The sequence below is a fragment of the Crocuta crocuta genome, unplaced genomic scaffold, assembly GCF_008692635.1.
Source record: "Crocuta crocuta isolate KB4526 unplaced genomic scaffold, BGI_CrCroc_1.0 scaffold229, whole genome shotgun sequence".
NCBI classification, from domain to species: Eukaryota; Metazoa; Chordata; class Mammalia; order Carnivora; family Hyaenidae; genus Crocuta; species Crocuta crocuta.
The window spans coordinates 2,129,922-2,148,811 of NW_027536464.1; the positions used below are offsets into that span (position 1 = coordinate 2,129,922).

Genomic DNA, 18,890 nt, shown 5'->3' on the forward strand with positions numbered 1-18,890 from the left:
GGAAAACAGCAGGAATAGAAGCTAGAAGATAAGAAGCACTTTTTTAGAGCCACAGATGAGAAAGGACAGCCCCTTAGACAAGAATGGTAGCAATAGAGATGGGGAAAAGTGGTGGATGAATCTGAGAATGCTCTGGAGAACTTCCATCAAGAGTGACTTAAAACCAGTTATTTTATGCTCAAGAGTCTAAGCATGCTCTTTAAAACCTAGTTTTCCCTTGGGATGACCAAGAATTCAGAGTTTGTGGTTGACTGATATCCTGCTGTATTATATTTGTTATCTTTGGATCGTGTTGGAAGTAGAGGAAAAGAGCAAAGTTGTATCTCTCCTCTGAATTCTATTGATTATGAAGCCTTGGAAACAGGGGAAATGTGTTTTACTCTCTCTTTTATGGAATCTAAAAGGAAGGAGAAATGTTCAGAACTTGCTTCTCAGATCAAATATTAACAGAATAAAAATGCTATTAACCACATAATAAAGTGTTCAAAAATGGGGAAGATAACTAACCCTTTCTTTCTTAACAGTTATATCATCTATTTCTAAATAGGCAATTTCCTTTCCCGTCTGTCCTGTCACATCAAAAGGACATAGTGAGTGTCCACTACATGTCCAGCCATAGGGTCTTCCCATGGGAGGTAAAGAAGTATAACACAGTTCCTGATTTCTAAAATTTTACAATCTTCCTGAGAAGATGAATGAAAAATAACGAAGTCATTCATACTCAATACAAGGTGATACGAAATGCTGCATAATTAATCAATGAGATAGCATAGTACCAAGAGCAGATGCTACTGAAATACAGAATAGAAGAAGGCAAAAGAGAGGGGTTAGTAACTAACACTAGTGAATGTAATAATCCATCGTAGGCATTTGACCCTTGAATGCTCATTCTATTTTCCCCACCCACTCTTCTGCAACAACAGGACTGGGATGGGGAGAGATGGGTGGGCTGGGGTAGTCACAGAAGGGGACATGAGTGAGTGAGTCTGTCTTGACCCAGGCTTGAAAGATGGTGATAAAAGCAACATAAGTCTATGTGTTAACTAGTCATGTTGGGGAGATGGAGGGAAATTGCTACTGAATCCAAAGGTGGGACATGAATTGGAGAATCTCTAACATCAAGCAGACCCTTTAGATATATTTTAGTCAGGAATAGTAAGATAGTGATGGTTACTGAACAATATAAAAATGAGTTTTGTTTTGTTAATCACCATTTAAAATAGTTGACTAAGAATTCTGAAATGGGAGGCTGAGAATCCAGCTTGGATGAAGTAGTATGAGAGCTGAACTCCAGCATGGGGTTGGGGAGGGGAGTGGAGATTCAAATGGAGAGATGAACAAAGGGATTTCATGGGAATGATTGGCTGGACATAGAGATGGATTACTATCAGAGAGACGTGGGAATATATTCCTAATATGGGAAATGGATTCATCAAAGACAACTCTAGAGGCTTAAGTATAGAATCTTGGGTAAATGTTGCAGGCAGCATGGCCCAATGAATAGAACATGGGCTCTGAAACTAGCAAGCCTGGGTTCAATCCCAGCCTCATCACCAAGTCAAGGTGACTTGAGCAAATTACTCCTCTAAAGGGGGATAATAATAGTACCTATTAAAAAGAATAGTACCTACTTGATTGATTTGCTATGACAATTAAACAATATGATTATACCAAGGAGTTTTAGTTGTTACTAATGTTAAGTCCAAATGTCCTCACTTGTAAAACAGTATTTGTTTTATAAGATTGTTGTGCCTAGGACAATTGTATAATACCTCACACATAGTATTGTCCAAAAAAATATTAAAATATAATTAAGGGGGAAAATGCATGTATAAGCAATTAACACAGAACCTAACAAATTAAACAGTCAGCAAATGTTATCTTGTATGAGAATAGGAACAACATAGGCTCCTGAGTGGCTCCGTCAGTTAAGAGAACAGGAACAACATAAATGTCGTAGGGTTTCCTTCTTCATCCCTTTCTCTTTTCCCTTCCCCATTTTCCTATCCTCATGGTAACCTAAGAGGTGAAGTCTGCTAGAATAAAAATGATGAGTTTGGTTTGAACATGCTTAGCCAGACATAGCAAGATATTTAAGTGGAGAATATCCACTAGGCTGCTGGAAATATATATAGGTGATATATTAATTCTATCTATATTTGGGCATTCTTGGCATAGAGGTATAGATAGGCAGGAAGGCTGCCTATTTCAACAGGAAGAAGAAAATGCACTGTTGAGAATAGAGGGCAGTCAGTTGAGAATTGAGTCTCAAAAACACTGGCTATTTCAGTTGAAGGAGACAAATAAGGGAATAAAGGAGGCAGAATGAGGCCGTGAGAAGTAGCAAGAGAATGACAGTAGAAAAAGTCAAAGGATGGGGGGGCGCCTGGGTGGCTCCGTTGGTTAAGCAGCTGGACTCTTGATTTCAGCTCAGGTCATGATCTCATGATTAATGAATCCAAGCCTCATATCAAACCATGAGTGCAGAGCCTGCTTCAGATCCTCTAGCGCTCTCTCTCTGCCCCTCTCCGTCTCGAGCTCACTCTCTCTCTCAAAAACAAATAAACATTTAAAAAAGAAAAAGAAAGTCAAAAGAGGTAAGGGAAGATTCAAGAACGACTTGTAAATAAGCAGAATCAGGGCTCTCGTATGGACAAGGAGAATAAGAATGGTAAAATGGTCACTGTGGTCATGCTGGTGACTTTCAAGGCTGTATTCCATATAGAAAAGAGTGGCTCTATCACCAAACGAAAGAGGAATGAGGTTGAGACAGGAAAAAAAAAATCAAACCAAGAAAACAAAAACAAAAACCCATCAGCTGTCTACTGCAGCCACCACTAACACGACTTCTAAATTTGGTTGGAAAATTCTAGGCTTTGAAGTTATGCAAAATAGGCTTCTATCCGGGTTATCACACTTTTTTATTTAACACTGAGTTTGTTGAGATGTGCAAATGAGGTAATGTATAAAAACTTTAGCTTACAGCCTGCAACATAAGCCTTGATAAGCGCTCATTTCCTGGCCTGTTCTTTATTTTTCCAAATGACTTACCTGAATGCATATGTGTATGGGGTGTGTGTGTGTGTGTGTGTGTTTGTGTGTGTGTGTTGGAAAGGAGTTTGGGAGTAGGGAGAAAAAGATGGTAAGGGGAACAGAACATTGGGAGGATAAACTGGTAATGAGGGGCTGTAGATTATTTGATAAAGAAACTTAGTTGTGAAACAAAGGGAGAAACAGCACATCAAATAGAGTAAGTGGCAAGGGGAAGCTGGTTTTTCCAGGTAGGGAATTCCGGGTTTGTTTATAAGCAAAACGGAATCAGTGAAGGGGAGAAGTTGGAAGTATTAGAGAGGGAGAAAATCAAGGATGTAGAAGGATAAAGAGTACAGTTGAGGGGCACGTGATTGGCTCACTCAGAAGACCAGGTGACTCTCAATCTTGGAGTTGTGAGTTTGAGCCCCATATTGGGTATGGAGATTACTAAAAAAACCTAAATAAACTTAAAAAAAAAAAGTATAGTTAAAGCAGTCAAGAAGAATATCTGCTCTCAGATCACTCACTCTGGGGGAAACCAGACACTGTTGTGAGGAGACTCACAGCCCATGGAGAGACCCACATAGGAAGGAACTGAGTCAGTACCGTGCGAAGGCGCCATCTTGGAAGCAGATCCTCTAATCCCATCCAAGCCTTCAGATGACTGCTGCCCTGCCGTCTTCAGAGACCTTGAGACAGAACCATCCAACGAAGGCACTCTCATATTTCTGAACAACAAAGCTATTCATGGCAGAGTCACCAAGTTTTCGAGAGAATTAAATTGACAGAATACTAAAAGTTTTAGAGACTGCCCTTTGGATCAGAAAAAGAAAAAAGCCTTTGGATCCCCAAAGTCTTTAGGTAGGAAGCAGACTAAGAAGCCTACTCACCACTCAGCTGAAACATTCCCAGATTCCTGACACACAGAACTGTGTAGGATAATACATTTGTATTTATTTTTAATCTCTAAGTTTGGGTTAATTTGTTACATGACAATTGATAACTAATATGCTTTTCTCCGAGGCACATCTGATCTCATTTCAGCCTCAAAGCAAGCAAACAGAATAAAATGTTCCCCCAAATTTACGAAAAGCCTTGATAACAATTAGTCACCAGAAGTAGTTTTAAACCTGTTTGATCAACAACTACCTATATAAATATGCTTTTGAATGCCCACCCATCAGTGAAAGCCCCAGTCTTCTGATAGCCAGTGAGGAGCAAATTTCCTGACATGACTTTTAGAAATGAGGGACTGACTCTAATGGGCTGGTTTCCAAAAGCATCACTACTGAAGGAAGTTGTTTTTCATCAATAGAACAGGCTTAAAACTGGTTCTGATGGCTACTTTTTACCACAGCTATAGAACAAGACATGTTTTCCTAAGTTGGTGAAACCATTTTGTACTCTCAAATCATGGCGGGGGTGGGGGATTGGTGGGGGGTTTTTTGGGGGTTTTTTTTGTAAGTAATCTCTATGCCCAATGTGGGGCTTGAGATCAAGTGTTCATGCTCTACCAACTGAGCCAGCCAAACGCCCCTCAAATCATGTTTTGAGGTGAAACAGGGACAGTTACCTGTTTTCCATGTAGACGCTGGCTGAGCACCTGTCTAAAAATAGCTGTTCCAGAAGCAGGGAATAGACCCCTAAGGTGAATTACCACGAGCTCACCAATTTTTTATATTTCATGCTCCCTCTAAAGGATTTTAATAACATCTCCGTTCTTGCTTACGGGCAGAATTGTTCCTTCCACCACCCTGTCAGCTGACAAGATAGTCATGTTTGTCTTTACATTCCCAGGGGACACCAATGTTCCCCTTGGCTCCTATTTTCTTTGTTGTTCTGTCCTAGGTTCCAGATACTCTTCCTGTTAACTACCACTAGTCTCTTTCATTGTGACCACCTAAAACAGGAGGATTAGAACACCTGTGAGAAATAAGCCCGCTGACTCAGTCAAATGAGAGATGTGGAGACTCAACACAGTGAAGCGAGACTTTAATCAATGGTCTTGCAAGAGCAGGTGTCTGATGGACAGGCACGCTTGGGACAGTTATAGCAGACAATTTGTCTCCTAGCGTGAAGCCCCTCCCCTGACTCTTTACTTGGAAGTCGCTTATGCCTGTGTAAGGCAAAAAGTACTCTGACTGAGGGGCACCTGGATGGCTCAGTCGCGTAAGCGTCCGACTTTAGCTCAGGTCATGATCTTGCAGTTTGTGGGTTTGAGCCCTGCATCAGGCTCTGTGCTGACAGTTACGAGCCTGGAGCCTGCTTCAGGTTCTGTCTCCCTCTGTCTCTGCCCCTCCCCCACCCATGCTCTGTCTCCCTATCTCTCCAAAATAAATAAAACATTAAAAAGAAAAATACTGTTGTCCATAAAATTTTTAACCTCCTCCTTGTGCTGTTTGCACAGGCTGCAGTGAGTGATACCTCCATGACATCTCCCCCTTCAGGGCTTCTGGACTCTATTTTACATGCAGCTTCTTTTATTTATGGTCACACTCTCAAGCTCTGAGATTTGTACCTTCGGGTAAGTATAAAGTGTTATGCTCAGAGGTCTCCCACATCATAGAATTACCTTGGTATTGATGTGGTTTGAAGAGTTGGGGTTCCAACCTGATGGCCAAGAAAGAATTCTTGAGATGTCTTCGGTGCAAAAACATGGTTTTATTAAAGCACCAAGACAGGAAACATGGGCAGAAAGAGCTACCCCAGGATTTTGAGGAGTGACTGACTATATACTTCAGAGTTGGGAGAGGTAAAGGCAAGGGAAGTTTCCAAAAGGACTTGTATATTCTAAAAAAGTCTCACAGGATCCTGGAGCTCTGGGTATTGTCAAGCTGAGGTTTTCTTTCCGTCTAGCAAAGCACTAATATTAAGACAGTTAGGAATTCCTGAAAGAAATGTCATACTCTGCCTGCCCCAAGTCTTAGTGGGCTGCGGGTTCTACCGCAATTTAATGTTATCTACCACTTCCTTCTGCCTTTGTTTCCCACATCAGTATGACTACTGAGCTACTGAGCATCAGTCTTACTAGAGGACTTGCACCAGGAAAAACATTTTTATATTAAATGCAGACTCTTAGAAAATGGGATTCAAAATTCACAAACATTTTTAATAACAAACCTCTAGCCTTAGGGAAAGCCACACATAGCTTAACTTTCCAGTCCTTCCTGGCTGGATGTCTACTCTCTTCTGCACTGAGGCTACTTTGGTAGGATAGCACTGTTTGATCTTTTTGAAACAATTAAGGCAAACATAGATACTCATTAAGGATATATTAATATTCTAATGATGGTGTTCTTTGACTTCTGGATCTATTTATCTCTGGAAGCCATTGTACCCTGGATCTCTCCGGTCTTAGGTGTGTAATCTAAAAAAAGTTTACAGTCCATCCATTTGCATGCATAAGATTGTGAAGATAATGATGCTTTTTCTATTTAAACAGCCTCTCCTGCCCCAGGGGAAGTCAGGCTGTGAGGAGTTACCATAATCTTCCAGTTATACCCCTGGACACCTTCAGTTCTGTTACTGAGCACCTTCATTGTCCTAGTCCTGGCCAATGTGTTCCAGACACCAAGGTAATTAGGACTAAGTATCTGCAATCCAGTGGAGAGACTGAGAAGAAAATTAAAGGAGAACATCGGTGAGAGCACATTAAGGCAGAGCTACTTTCTGGGAAGGTAGTTCAGCCTTTGGGGGAAAAAGCCATTCCATTGGCCTTAAGATGCATCCAAATTTTATAAACATTAAGATGAGGGGAAAATGTGTGTTTTGACATTTGAAGAAATGATACAAAGTTGGCACTGTCACATGATAATATCAAAGATGAATAATTTTAAGACAGGAGATTTGCTTCAAGTTGAGTGGTACTTAGAGCCTAGTTAGTGCTGTCTCTCTCTCTCTCTCTCCTAGAAATTAAAAAAAAAAGTGCATGTGAATATTCTGGGTAATAAAGGAAGAAGAAATAAGATAAATGGAATGTCACCATTTTGTAACTCCTTATGAATTAGTGGGTCTAGCCAATGATCATCAATGGCTATACCAATTTTATAACAAACGGCCAAATTGCCATTAGGTGCCTTCACATGGTAGTACAATATGCCCTCTATAACGTTGTCTGGCCAAAACAACCAACCAAAAACATTCCAACATGAATCTTATCAAGCCTATTTAGCTACCAATTTAGAGGAAACACATGGTTCAGAGAAACACCCTACAGGAATGCAATTAGCAAAATCTAGGTCATGGGAATCTGCAGGATAAATGACCTGCCTTCTTTAACAAAGAAATGGGAAAGGAAAATTTTGGAAGGCAAGCATATAGCCCTGCACTGTCCAATAGAGTAGTCAGTAGCCATGTGTGGCTATTTTAAAATTGGTTAGAATTCAATTAAAAAAAAAAAAAAGCAATTCCCCAGTTTATGAGCATCGTTTCTAGTGCAATGCAGAAATTCTAATGGATGGCACCACTATAGACAAACAAGTATAGTATCTGTGTGCACTGCATAGACCTTATTTGGATCCCAATTCTAGAAGATAGACTTTAAATTGCTAAACAGAAATTTTAACTGACTGGACATTTGATGATATTAAATAATTGGCTTTTAAAATATTTATTTATTTATTTTGAGAGATTGCAGGGAGGGGCAGTGAGTGAGAGAGAGAGAGGATCCCAAGCAGGCTCCACGCTGTCAGCACAGAGTCTAATGCAGGGCTCAATCCCACCAACCATGAGGTCATGACCTGAAGAGGCATCTAGAGTTGGATGCTCAGTCGACTGAGCTACCCAGGTGCCCCAAGAATCGTTTTTTAAAAATGATGTGTCATGGGTGCCTCAGTGGCTCAGTTGGTTAAGTGTCTAACTCTTGATTTTGGCTCAGGTCATGATCTCACAGGTTCATGAATCTGGAATGGAGCTCTGCGCTGTCAGCACAGAGCCTGTTTAGGATTCTCTTCTCTCTCTCTGCCCCTTCCCCTGTGTGTGCTCTCTCTCTCTCTCTCAATATAAATAAACTTTACAAAGAAACTCTTTTTAAAAAATGAAGTGTGATGATGATATTGTGGCCATTTTTTTTTTTAAGAGAGAGAACGCATAATGTGTGCACAAGCACAGGAGGTGCAAAGAGAGAATCTTAAGCAGGCTCCATGCTCAGCATAGAACCTGACTTGGAGCTTGATCCCATGAGCCTTGGATCAAGACCTGAGCTGAAATCAAGAGTCAGACACTCAACCAACTGAGCCACCCAGATGCCCCGTGGTCATTTTTTTTTTTTTAAAGAGCCCTTATATGTAAGAGGTACCTACTGAAATAGTTAGATAAAATGGTGTCTGAGATTTGCTCCTAAATAAATTGGCTATGAATACTTTCATTACTGTTGAAACTGTGAAAGGAGCAGTGAAAGTTCATTAAAATTGTTCTCTGTCTTTTCTACAGGTTTGCCTCTTTCTATAATAAAAAAGTTATCCATTTATAGATGTTTGAAACAGTTTGTAATGACATGTTTTTGAGTTTCTGTTTTTGTTTTTGTTTGTTGTTGTTTTAAAACGCATATGGGCACCTAGTAGCCTCAATATGACAACTGGGAATTTGCTAATTTTCCCCTCTTTAGTACCAGCACCGAAAGCACTTCTCTTCTCCTAAGGGTTCAGTGCACCCAAAACACAGGCCAGTGTCTTCTTTTTTTTTTTTTTTTAATTTTTTTAAAATGTTTTATTTATTTCTAGCAGAGCGAGAGAGAGAGAGAGAGCGTGAGCAGGGGAGGGTCAGAGAGAGAAGGAGTCACAGACTGAAACAGGCTCCAGGCTCTGAGCTGGCAGTCAGCACAGAGCCCGACGCGGGGCTTGAACCCACGAACCACGAGATCATGATCTGAGCGAAAGTCAGACGCTTAACCGACTAAGCCACCCGGGCGCCCCCCAATCAGTGTCTTCTTTAAAAGATGTTATATAGACTCTTCTCTCTCCCCACCTCTCTTTACCCAGAGAACAGAAAGAGAAGAGAGAATCTTAAGAATAGAAAAGCGTGCACCCTCTCTACTGGCCTCCCAGAATGTGATAGGACAGATCCCAGGAATTTTCTGGGATTCTGGGCCAACAAGGAGCCAGGAGATAGGTGCCCTTCATAGAATAATACCATGGTAGACATGGTTGGTGATGTTGTGCCATCTTTGAGGAGCTTCCTGAAAGTGGCATTCATCCCTTTGAGTATAGTTGTAATGCAGGACTCGGCAGCTAGAAGCCTGGAGTACTGGTCCCAGCCATCCAAATCACCATCTTTGGTGGGAGTGACAGGTGTTTTTTTTTTTTTTTTTTTAATTTTTTTTTTTTTTTTTTTTTTAATTTTTTTTTTTTTTTTTTTTAATTTCTAGGAGAGAGAGAGAGACAGCGTGAGCAGGGGAGGGTCAGAGAGAGAGGGAGTCACAGACTGAAACAGGCTCCAGGCTCTGAGCTGGCAGTCAGCACAGAGCCCGACGCGGGGCTCGAACCCACGAACCGCGAGATCATGACCCAAGCGAAAGTCGGACGCTTAACCGACTAAGCCACCCAGGCGCCCAGTTTTTAATTCCCATTTATCTATAGGGCTCCCTTACCCAACTTCCTTTTACTCAGCATCTTCTAGCTACGCTGATGGGTTTTGCATGACATTATAAGGTTGTGTAAATGACAAAAATATTATTGCAACACAAATAAAATTTTATTTTTATAAATCCCATCTTTTGAGAGTATTTCTGCAGCACTCCCAAAATACAGTGTTATGAGAAGTAAAGGGAGGAGAAGGCTTCTGCCAAGTTGAGAATCATTTCCCAGACCCCTTTCCATCTCACCCCACTTGCTTCCTGTTGATGGCTTTGCTTTCCTATTTTATGTGGAACTTATTGACGGAACATCTTTGCATAGCCCCATCCAGGAAGAAGCTCTGTGATGTGTGAGTCGTGAGTTTGCTCAAGCAAGTCAGACTCTTCACAAGGAATAGCTAGACATGAGGACTGGGATGGAAGAGCTGGCACCAGTAGAAGTCCAGGGACAGCTCCCAAACCCCCACCAGGGCTCTCTGAGGAAGGCCGTGGCTGCTGCCCTCGCCCTGGATGGGGAATCCACAATGGGTCGCCGGAAAAAGAAGAGGAAAGAGTCCCGCCCAGAATCTATCATCATCTACCGGTCAGAAAATGAGAAACTGGATGAGGAGCCTGGGGAATCAGAATGTGGAGACCGGCCTAAAGAAGAGGAGGGAGAGGACTTCCTAGATTACCCTGCAGATGATGGTAAGTCTCTGGGGCCACTCACTTACTTAAAGCCACAGGAAGGAACAAGGATTCTCCAGAAGATAGACAGGGATTCCCTCAGAGACCTATTTCTTCTTGTTGATACATTTCTTCCCACAATGTTGCTGTCTTCATTCAACAAATGGACAGTATTAAGCATTTACTATATTCTCTTCTCAGCGATATGGAGATCTCTGTCTTTTCTGAACTCCTAGTGTAATAGAAGAGGCCAATTTATACACAAAAATTAGTAACACAAGGAGACTATGCTAATTATTTAATACATGTAAGAAAAAGAAGCTGATAGTTGACTTTTATAAGAATCAGGAAAATGCAAATTACAACAGCAATAAGTTATGATATTCCTTTACACACAGGTTGGCCAAAAGTCTGGTAAAATATGATATCATCAATCTGAGAAAATTGATATATTCTCATATACCTCAAAGAGAAATGGAATATGCTTTACCCACATTGTAGGGAAGTTCCAAATATGTGTATCTTATGTTATAGAAATTCTTAGTATCTAACCCATGAAACTTAAGCCCATAGGCATAAGGATGCATGTATAAGAATGTCTGTTGCTACTGATGAAGGCATGGAGTGTCCGGATTAAGCATCACCATTCAGCAATAGACAGATGAGGTATATCTCTTTGATCTCTAAGACATAGGCCCACAGTGGACAAGACAAGCAATGTCCCTGCTCTCATGCAGTTTACCTTCTAGTCAAGGGAAGACAGACAGTGAACAAGTCAGTAAATAAAAGGTAATTTCAGGGAGTAGTAGGAGTTGCAAAGACAGTCAACCATGGCGATGGTGGAGGGTATGGGGGGAGAGATTGCATGGCTGTGCAAGGGCCTCTGAGAGGTGACATTTGAGCTGAAATTAAGGAGCCGGCTATGAAATGGTCTTGGGCAGAGCTTGGAGGGGGAGTGACAGGGGCAAAGTCCCTATGATGAGAGCACCACTGGCCCATTTAGAGAATGGAACATTTTCTGTGTAGGGAGTATAGGGAACTATGGAGGACGGGCAGAGGTGTTTAAGAGGATTATGTTGGGCCTTGCAATCACAACAAAGAGTTTGGGATTTATTAAAAGTGTAAGGGGAAGTCAGGGTAGGACTTTTAGGCAAAGGAGAACTATCATCTCATTTATATTTCTAAACAACCACTCTGGCTTCTCTATAAAGAGTAGATTATAAAGGGTCAGAGAGGAAGCTGATGAGAAACTGTCATATCACTGCAGCCACAATAGCACTAACACAGAGGCCAGGACCAGGGTGACAGCGGGAGAGAGAAATAGGGAAAAGAGGCTGGATTCGGAGTGCAATGTAGAACTTGCTAAAGGATCAGAGGCAGGTAGTGAGAGATGGGGAGGAGTCAGCAATGACTCCACAGAAAGGCAGGTGGTAGTGTCATTTACTGAGATGAGAGAGATTGTGAAATCCTTAGGTTCTCGGGGAGCAGTACAACCCTTCTATCTGGATAGTCAGAGTCTCAGCCACTCTCCAGGGACCTGCTCTTTAGTCAGATCCATTCTGTCCCCTCTTCCAGCCATGGAGCAAGAAGTCCTACCCATACTACTCCTACCTCTGATTCTAGACTACTTTCACATATGAAGGACCACAGACTTCCCTGTTTCGATATCTCCAGCCTTACTCCAGGATGGATGGCCTGGCTCCAGTCTCTCTAGATGGTGGTGGTGGTGTGTGAATGTATGTATGTGGAGGGTGGACATGTGTGATATGGATGGTGTATGGGTGGTATGTGTGTGTGTACAGAGCTTGGATATGAGTGCTGAGATGTCCATGGGCATGTGAGGAAGCCTCTTTTCATGGAAACATAGAGACAGGGCTGGGAAGGGAAGGAGTAGACAGCCCATCAGTGTACACACAGTGCCATCTTCACACACGCTAGTGGGTGCTCACAGGCAGTATTTTCATTGCACTTATCAACTAGAAATAAGATCCTTATAGAGTAGTGTCTGTGGCAGAGTTCCTCACACCCTTTCATATCACAGAGACTGTGCCAAGATTGAGGCCCAGAAAAGTGGGGAGAGAACATGAAAAGCAAGTTAACTTGCTTTGCAGTTTTCTCAGGGCCCACGTGTGTGGAGGGAGAGTTCACTGGGGGAGAACTAAGACCAGTGGTCACCTTCCTGAGGGAGATCCACTCAGTCCATCACTGAATCACTGACCCCGAACTGTGCCAGGTGCTATAAAAACACGAACTCTTGTACTCAGCCCCCACATCAGGAGATGACACTGTCATCTGACCTTGACTTCATCTCCTTAATACCCTGCAGGTATGTGGAACATGCCCTTGGACAGCCGCTATGTCACACTAACTGGGACCATCACACGAGGGAAGAAAAAGGGCCAGATGGTGGACATCCACGTCACATTGACAGAGAAGGAGCTGCAAGAATTGACCAAGCCAAAAGGGTCATCAAGAGAAGTAACACCTGAAGACAGAAAGGCCTGCCAAATGGGAGCTGACCGTGGGCCCCATGTGGTCCTCTGGACGCTGGTCTGTCTGCCTGTGGTCTTTATCCTCTCCTTCGTTGTCTCATTCTACTACGGCACGATCACCTGGTACAACATTTTCCTCGTGTACAACGAGGAGAGGACTTTCTGGCACAAGATCTCATGTTGCCCTTGCCTCATCCTCTTCTATCCAGTGCTCATCATGGCCATGGCCTCTTCGCTGGGCCTCTATGCTGCTGTGGTCCAGCTCTCATGGTCCTGGGGAGCATGGTGGCAAGCTGCCCGGGACATGGAGAAAGGCTTCTGTGGCTGGCTTTGCAGCAAGCTGGGTCTGGAGGACTGTTCTCCCTACAGCATCGTAGAGTTGCTTGAATCTGATAATATCTCAGGCACTCTCTCCAACAAGGACCCCAACCAGGAAGTAGAAACTTCCACTGTCTAAACTTCCAACAACTTATTTCCTTCTGTGATCCCAACAGCCTATATATCATCTTCCAATTCCAGAAGACTTGTTCTTTAAATTAACCCCCTACCCCTTTCAGTTCTGGAAAATTCTAGCCCACACTCTTCTGTCATACCATCTTGATGGTTCCAGGAGGGCAGGAAACAGAAAAGCAATTTATGCCAAAGCAATCCAGCCATGGATGAATTCTTCTCATTCCTTGCCCTTAAATGACCATTTATCTGGGACAGGAAGCTTAGTTGTGTGAAAGTTCCGGAGCTTGAAGATGTTATTGGTGCCTGGAACCAAGGGGAGTATGTGACTAAAGGTGACAGGGAGAAAAAGGAGGCTCCAGGGAGAACAAATTCACTGAAAAGATAATGTAGGATGGAGGGAAACAGGAAGCTGGGCTACCACAGTGTAGCAGAGGTAGTGTAGTAAATATCTGTGTGTATCACTTAGATTTTGACTTAGTGGTGTATAATTAAAATCCTAAAATATCAGTGGTTTAAATAAGACAGAAGTTTCTTTCTTGTGCAGAGGAAGCCTGGAGGCACACCATCAGGGGACCTGATGAAGTCATCCAAATCCCAGGCATTATTCCCCTACCATTAGTAGGAGGTAGCCCTCTCTGTCCTTATTTTCAACACCTCCGTGCTGCCTACATCTCCAGCCATCACATCCACCTCTCTGGCAGAACAGAGGAAAGGGCAAAGAAGTACACATCTTCCCTGTTTAAGGAGACTTCCCTGAAGTGTCTCTCAACACTTCTTAGATTTCATTGGCCAGACCTTAGTCACATGACTTCACAAGCCAAAGAGACTGGAAAATGTAGTCTTTTGGTTGGGCAGCTATATTCTAGGCTAAATTTTGGGGTTCTGCTAATGTAAGCAAAAAAAAAAAAAAGAAACATGGCTATTTTGGTAGGCATGAACAAATCTCTGCTGCACAGTAATTATTTAAATATATCCAGATCCCAAACTGCTAATATAGTTTTATTTATTTATTTATTTATTTATTTATTTATTTATTTAGGCCTGAATGTTCCTCAGAGAATTTATACGTAGATACTAGGTATATATACTATGTATATGCTATAAATAGATATTAGCAGCTCATGTACTTTGCAACTAGTCTGTAATGTCATGTGTTTTCAGGAGTTTTAGAAAGGAAGAGTGGAGAGTTGAATGCAATTCGTAGCATAACTTTTTTCCTGCTAGTGAAGGCAGGACTGGGTAGTGATATTTAATCTAATCCACATATTCAAGACTGTGTAGGGAGGGACTGAAAACTTCCTCCAACAGGTCTCAGTAGCCCTAGGCATGTAGAAGACAGGGTTAGCTTTCTGTTCTTTGGCAAGACCTCACTTACAGCCTCACTCACTCAGACCTTTCTAAAGTTTAAGGAACAGTATCTTCCCACTGAGAAGCTTATGTCCTCCTGGCCACTAGTGGGTGTAAGACAGATGAATCCAGATTGATAAAATCTGAACTTTTTTCCGTTTTTAAAAAAAAGGTATTTATTTTGAGAGAGAGAGAGAGAGTGAGCATGGGAAGGGTAGAGAGAAAAGAGAGAGAGAGAGAATCCGAAGCAGGCTCTGCTTTGTCAGCACGGAGCTCCACTTGGGGCTTGAACCCATGAACCTTGAGATAATGACCTCAGCCAACATCAAGAGTTGGATACCTAACCAACTGAGCCACCCAGGTGCCACAAACTTTTTTCTTTTTCCTTTTTAAATTCATTCCTGAGGGTGTCTTTCTAATTTCAAAGAACTGAATCCCAAGAGGTCAAGCAGAGTTGGGAGGTTTGGATCCTCGCAAGAACGGCTGGTGCCCATTTTCTGTTCACATCTCAGGAAGAAGCTGTGGAAATACCTGCTGTGAATCAAACCAGATGAGTCAGTAGTGCCCTCCCACGGAAGGCCCGGGACGCTCGCCTAATGTATGGGGAATGCCACCTCCAGAGGAACCTCCTCTAAAAACAACAACCAGAACTTAGTTTCACACAAAACAAAACTCTGCCTGGCATTTTTGAAAATAACCTTGGTGCTCTCTGGTGCTTTTGCAGAAGTGTAAACAATTGACATGAAGAAAAAGAAAATAAAAATAAAATTAAATTAACATTTGTTCACATGGCCTTTGAATTTCTCTAAAATGGTTCTGAGTGCTGCAGCTTGCAGAAAAAAGATGAGCGTGGTAGGTGTCCTATATATGTATAGGGATCTTAATATGGATCCTTAGGTCTTGAATCTTTCCACGAATTTATGGGGTTCCATTTAGGTGGAATGTGTTACACAGATCACATATTTACCTAAGCCTCCATTAAGAAGTTGCAACCACATTTGTCACATTTTTTTCTGGGATTAGGGAAACCAATGGCCAAGGCCAAACATAATCATGATTAGGACTAGGGTATGGTGGCCGTGGAGGAACGGAGGAGGATGGGGTGAAGGTGAGGCTCAAGGGATTCTTAGATGAAGTGGACATGGCCTTCATCCTAGTTAGGCTGACAACGTAGCAAAAAGAAATAGGCTTATAAACTGAAATCATTCAAAATGGGCTCTAATGAGGTTTGTAAAAGCCTAGACTAGAGGCAGAAAAACTTAAATAAATCTAAATTAATCTCATCTTTGCTGTCAGCACATACCTAGAGAATAAATACCATACAGGAACATTCTGTTAGTTCATAGTTAATCTAATCTTCATGGTGAACATTAAGAAAGAAGACTATGCTTTCCAACTGCTTTCAGCCATAATTCACTGAGCTGGGTAAACACAACTGATCCAGCATGACGATATGGCTATTTCTAAACCATCTTGTCTATTGACATTAAGCAACACTTTTATATCAGTTCAAGTCCAAGGGGGAATAAAACTCTTATCCTCCTTTTTTAAGTATGTTTATTTATTTGGGGGGCGGGGGAGAATGAATAGGGGAGAGATAGAGAGTGAGGGAAAGAGAATCCCAAGCAGGCTCCATGCTAATAGCGAGAAGCCTGACTCAGGGCTCAAACTCACAACCATGAGATCATGACCTGAGCTGAAACCAAGAGTTAGAGGCTTAACTGACGGAGCCACCCAGGCACCCTGCCAGGATTTTCAATAAAACAAGATGCTAACTTTTAAAGTTTAGATGACCTGAAAGTTACATTGTGCCCTTGATGCCCATCCAGGACTTAAGTTTTGCAGTGCTGCTAAAGCATCCTTCCCTCCCCTTTTCCCTCCACCCCTTAGATGCAAACAAGCAGAAATACCAGAATCTCTTTTATTTCTCCCAGGAAAGGAACCTGTACTAGAGATTATGTGGGTGTGAGAGAGTGGGGAAGAGAGAGGAAGAGGAAAGAGAAAGAAATAGAAACTACATACAAGGCAAAGCACAGACATTGTTGATACAAAATGAACAAACCTTTCAGAATCTTTAAAAGTAGGAAAGACTTTTATTTGAGCCCAAATGAGGACAGCTGCCCAGGAAACATGCTCTTTGGAGGATGAACAGTTTTTACAGGGTTATGTACTTTAAGGCACAAACCACCTGCTTCACTGCAAAGGGATGCAGGGAGTACTAGTATTGATCGATAAGTCAAGGACAAGATGGTTACTGTCATTCACAAAGCAGATGTACAACGTACACATGGCAGCGCATAAATCAGTCTTTTGATTTGAATGAAGGTCATGTACAGTCATGGTGACTTAGAAATCTAAAATGCTTCCTTTGTATATCAGGCCTTCGCAGAGTTTTACTCTCATCAACATGAAGCTTACAAATTTGCTTCACTATAATGAATTTCCAGTAATTCTATTTACTCGTAACATAGAAAAATTTTTAAAAAATAATACTTGAGTTTTAAAAGAACTCCTTGGGTTTGAATCAAAAGCTTGAAGTGATGTGGTGTGGGCTCTGATCAAGAGTGAGCTGTTTTCAGTGCAAAAAGGTGTTTTTATTAAAGCACAGGGACCAGATGCGTGGGCAGAAAAAGCTTGGGATTATGAGGAGCAATTGATTATACACTTTTAAGTGGGGGGGGGCGGGTAGGTGGGTGAAGACAAAGGAATATTCTAAAATGGATTTTCATATATTAAAGAAGACTTACAGGATCTCAGAGGTCTGGCTATTGTCAAGCTACAGTTGCTTTTTGCCTCTATCCCAGCACGAACAGTAAGGCAGTTGTGAGTTCCTTGAGGAATGTGATCCTCTGCCTGTCTCAAGAGTTTGTCAATGGCCTGCAAGTTGTAAGGAAATTTAATTTTACTTACATTTCTTTTGCCTTTTGTTCTCCTCATCATGAAGAGCCTCCGCGGGCTCTATGAGCACACTCTGAAAACCTCTGACTCTACTGGCTTCAGTGCATTTATAACATTGTCTCCTTCTAGGCCCTTCCTTCCTCATGGTATCCGTATCTTTTCAGCTTTAGTGTCGCCTTATCCCAATTTGCAAGAGGGAGAGAATCTGGTTGGATTTGATTCCCCAGTTTGGACATAAGTTTGCAGCTACTGTGCAGATTGCTGGATCCTTTGTCCAATCAATCACTTCTCAGCTGGTTGGTCATTTGGTATAGAAAATAGCTGTTTCGGGGCAAGGTTAGGCTTGGGCCTGCCTCCGTCAAAGCAAGCTGGGCAGTTTCTTTTAAAAGGAGAAGTAAGCATGTCAGAAACTGTGACTGATAGCCCCCAGGTCTTGAACACCTCCCTAGATTCGCTTCCGGAATTAAACCTCACCTCCTCCCTTCCAAGCCAGCAACACTTCAAACTATTTGGAAATCCTTAGCAAGTGCTATTTCCTGCCTCCCGGACTGTGCACATCCCATTTCCTCTGCAAAGGAAGGAATCAATCCCACTACTGATTGCCTGGAAATCTTCCTTCAGTACTTGGTTCCAAAGCCATCGCTTTGTGAAGTCTTTCATTATCCCCCCATTTGGAAAAACACACACACACACACACCCAACAGGCTTTTAGAAAAGCTAGGTGGCTTTCTGGAGTCATACTCTTCCTACTCAATCCCACTACCGATTGCCAGGAAATCTTCCTTTAGTACTTGGTTCCAGTCATCGCTTTGTTTAGTCTTTCATTATCCCCCCTTTTGGAAAAATACACACACACACACACACACAAACACACATACACACACAAACACACACACACACCTTTTGGAAATACACACACACACAAACACACACACACACCTTTTGGAAATACACACACACACACCCCCAACAGGCTTTTAGAAAAGCTAGGTGGCTTTCTGGAGTCATACTCTTCCTACTCAAAGACCTCGAATTCCAGAACTCTCACACTAACTGCTGCAGGGATTAATCTCAATAATGGGAAAGGGAAGCGAATCTTTCGCAGAAGCGATTCGTCTTAACCGAATTCTAAAACCCTGAGCAGCTGCAAACCCAAAAGCACTCACCAGGAAGGGACACGGAGTATCTACGCATGCTCTAAACGTCAGCACGCAGTTCCCCCGCCCCTTCCAGGCTACTTGGGTTGCGGCTCTTCTTACGACGCTCAGGCTCTGATGCAGCCGGACCTTTGCAGCGGCGCACGCGGTTCCCGCCCGGAAGAGGCGGCTGAGGCACCTGCGCGCGGACAACATGGCGCGGTCCAGGAGTAAGGTACTCAGAGGTGGCTTTGGGGTTTGCTGGTTCAGGGCACCGCAGAGGGTGGCTCGGAA

The 18,890-nt window shown here is 42.5% G+C and overlaps 2 protein-coding genes and 1 non-coding gene across 4 annotated transcripts in view; 2 read left to right on the plus strand and 1 right to left on the minus strand.

The window, feature by feature from the left end:
• The first annotated feature begins 6,597 nt into the window (after positions 1-6,597).
• Positions 6,598-15,309, plus strand: TMEM169 (transmembrane protein 169). Its single transcript, XM_077748580.1, has 3 exons — positions 6,598-6,673; positions 9,927-10,291; positions 12,597-15,309. Exons 2-3 carry the CDS (start codon positions 10,009-10,011, stop codon positions 13,217-13,219), a joined length of 906 nt encoding a protein of 301 aa, XP_077604706.1. The 5' UTR covers positions 6,598-6,673; positions 9,927-10,008; the 3' UTR covers positions 13,220-15,309.
• Positions 8,856-8,940, minus strand: TRNAE-UUC (transfer RNA glutamic acid (anticodon UUC)). The gene has a single exon. It is a non-coding gene; the product is annotated as a tRNA-Glu (tRNA).
• Positions 15,310-18,752: 3,443 nt separating the features above from the next.
• The window catches only part of XRCC5 (X-ray repair cross complementing 5), an 87,022-nt gene continuing 86,884 nt past the window's right edge, over positions 18,753-18,890 (plus strand). For both annotated transcript variants that reach the window (XR_013331207.1, XM_077748551.1), the window contains exon 1: positions 18,753-18,831. Coding sequence is in view for 1 of the 2 variants with exons in the window: in XM_077748551.1 (XP_077604677.1) it covers positions 18,811-18,831 (21 nt within the window). In the remaining variant the exon portion in view is untranslated. The remainder of the gene's footprint in view (positions 18,832-18,890) is intronic.

What these genes read in the sequence shown, in the direction of transcription:
- TMEM169 (XM_077748580.1), top strand. Translation starts at nt 10,009, where the DNA reads ATGAGGACTGGGATGGAAGAGCTGGCACCAGTAGAAGTCCAGGGACAG. An exon ending in AGATTACCCTGCAGATGATG is followed by an intron (nt 10,292 to 12,596) that starts GTAAGTCTCTGG and finishes AATACCCTGCAG; the next exon opens with GTATGTGGAACATGCCCTTG.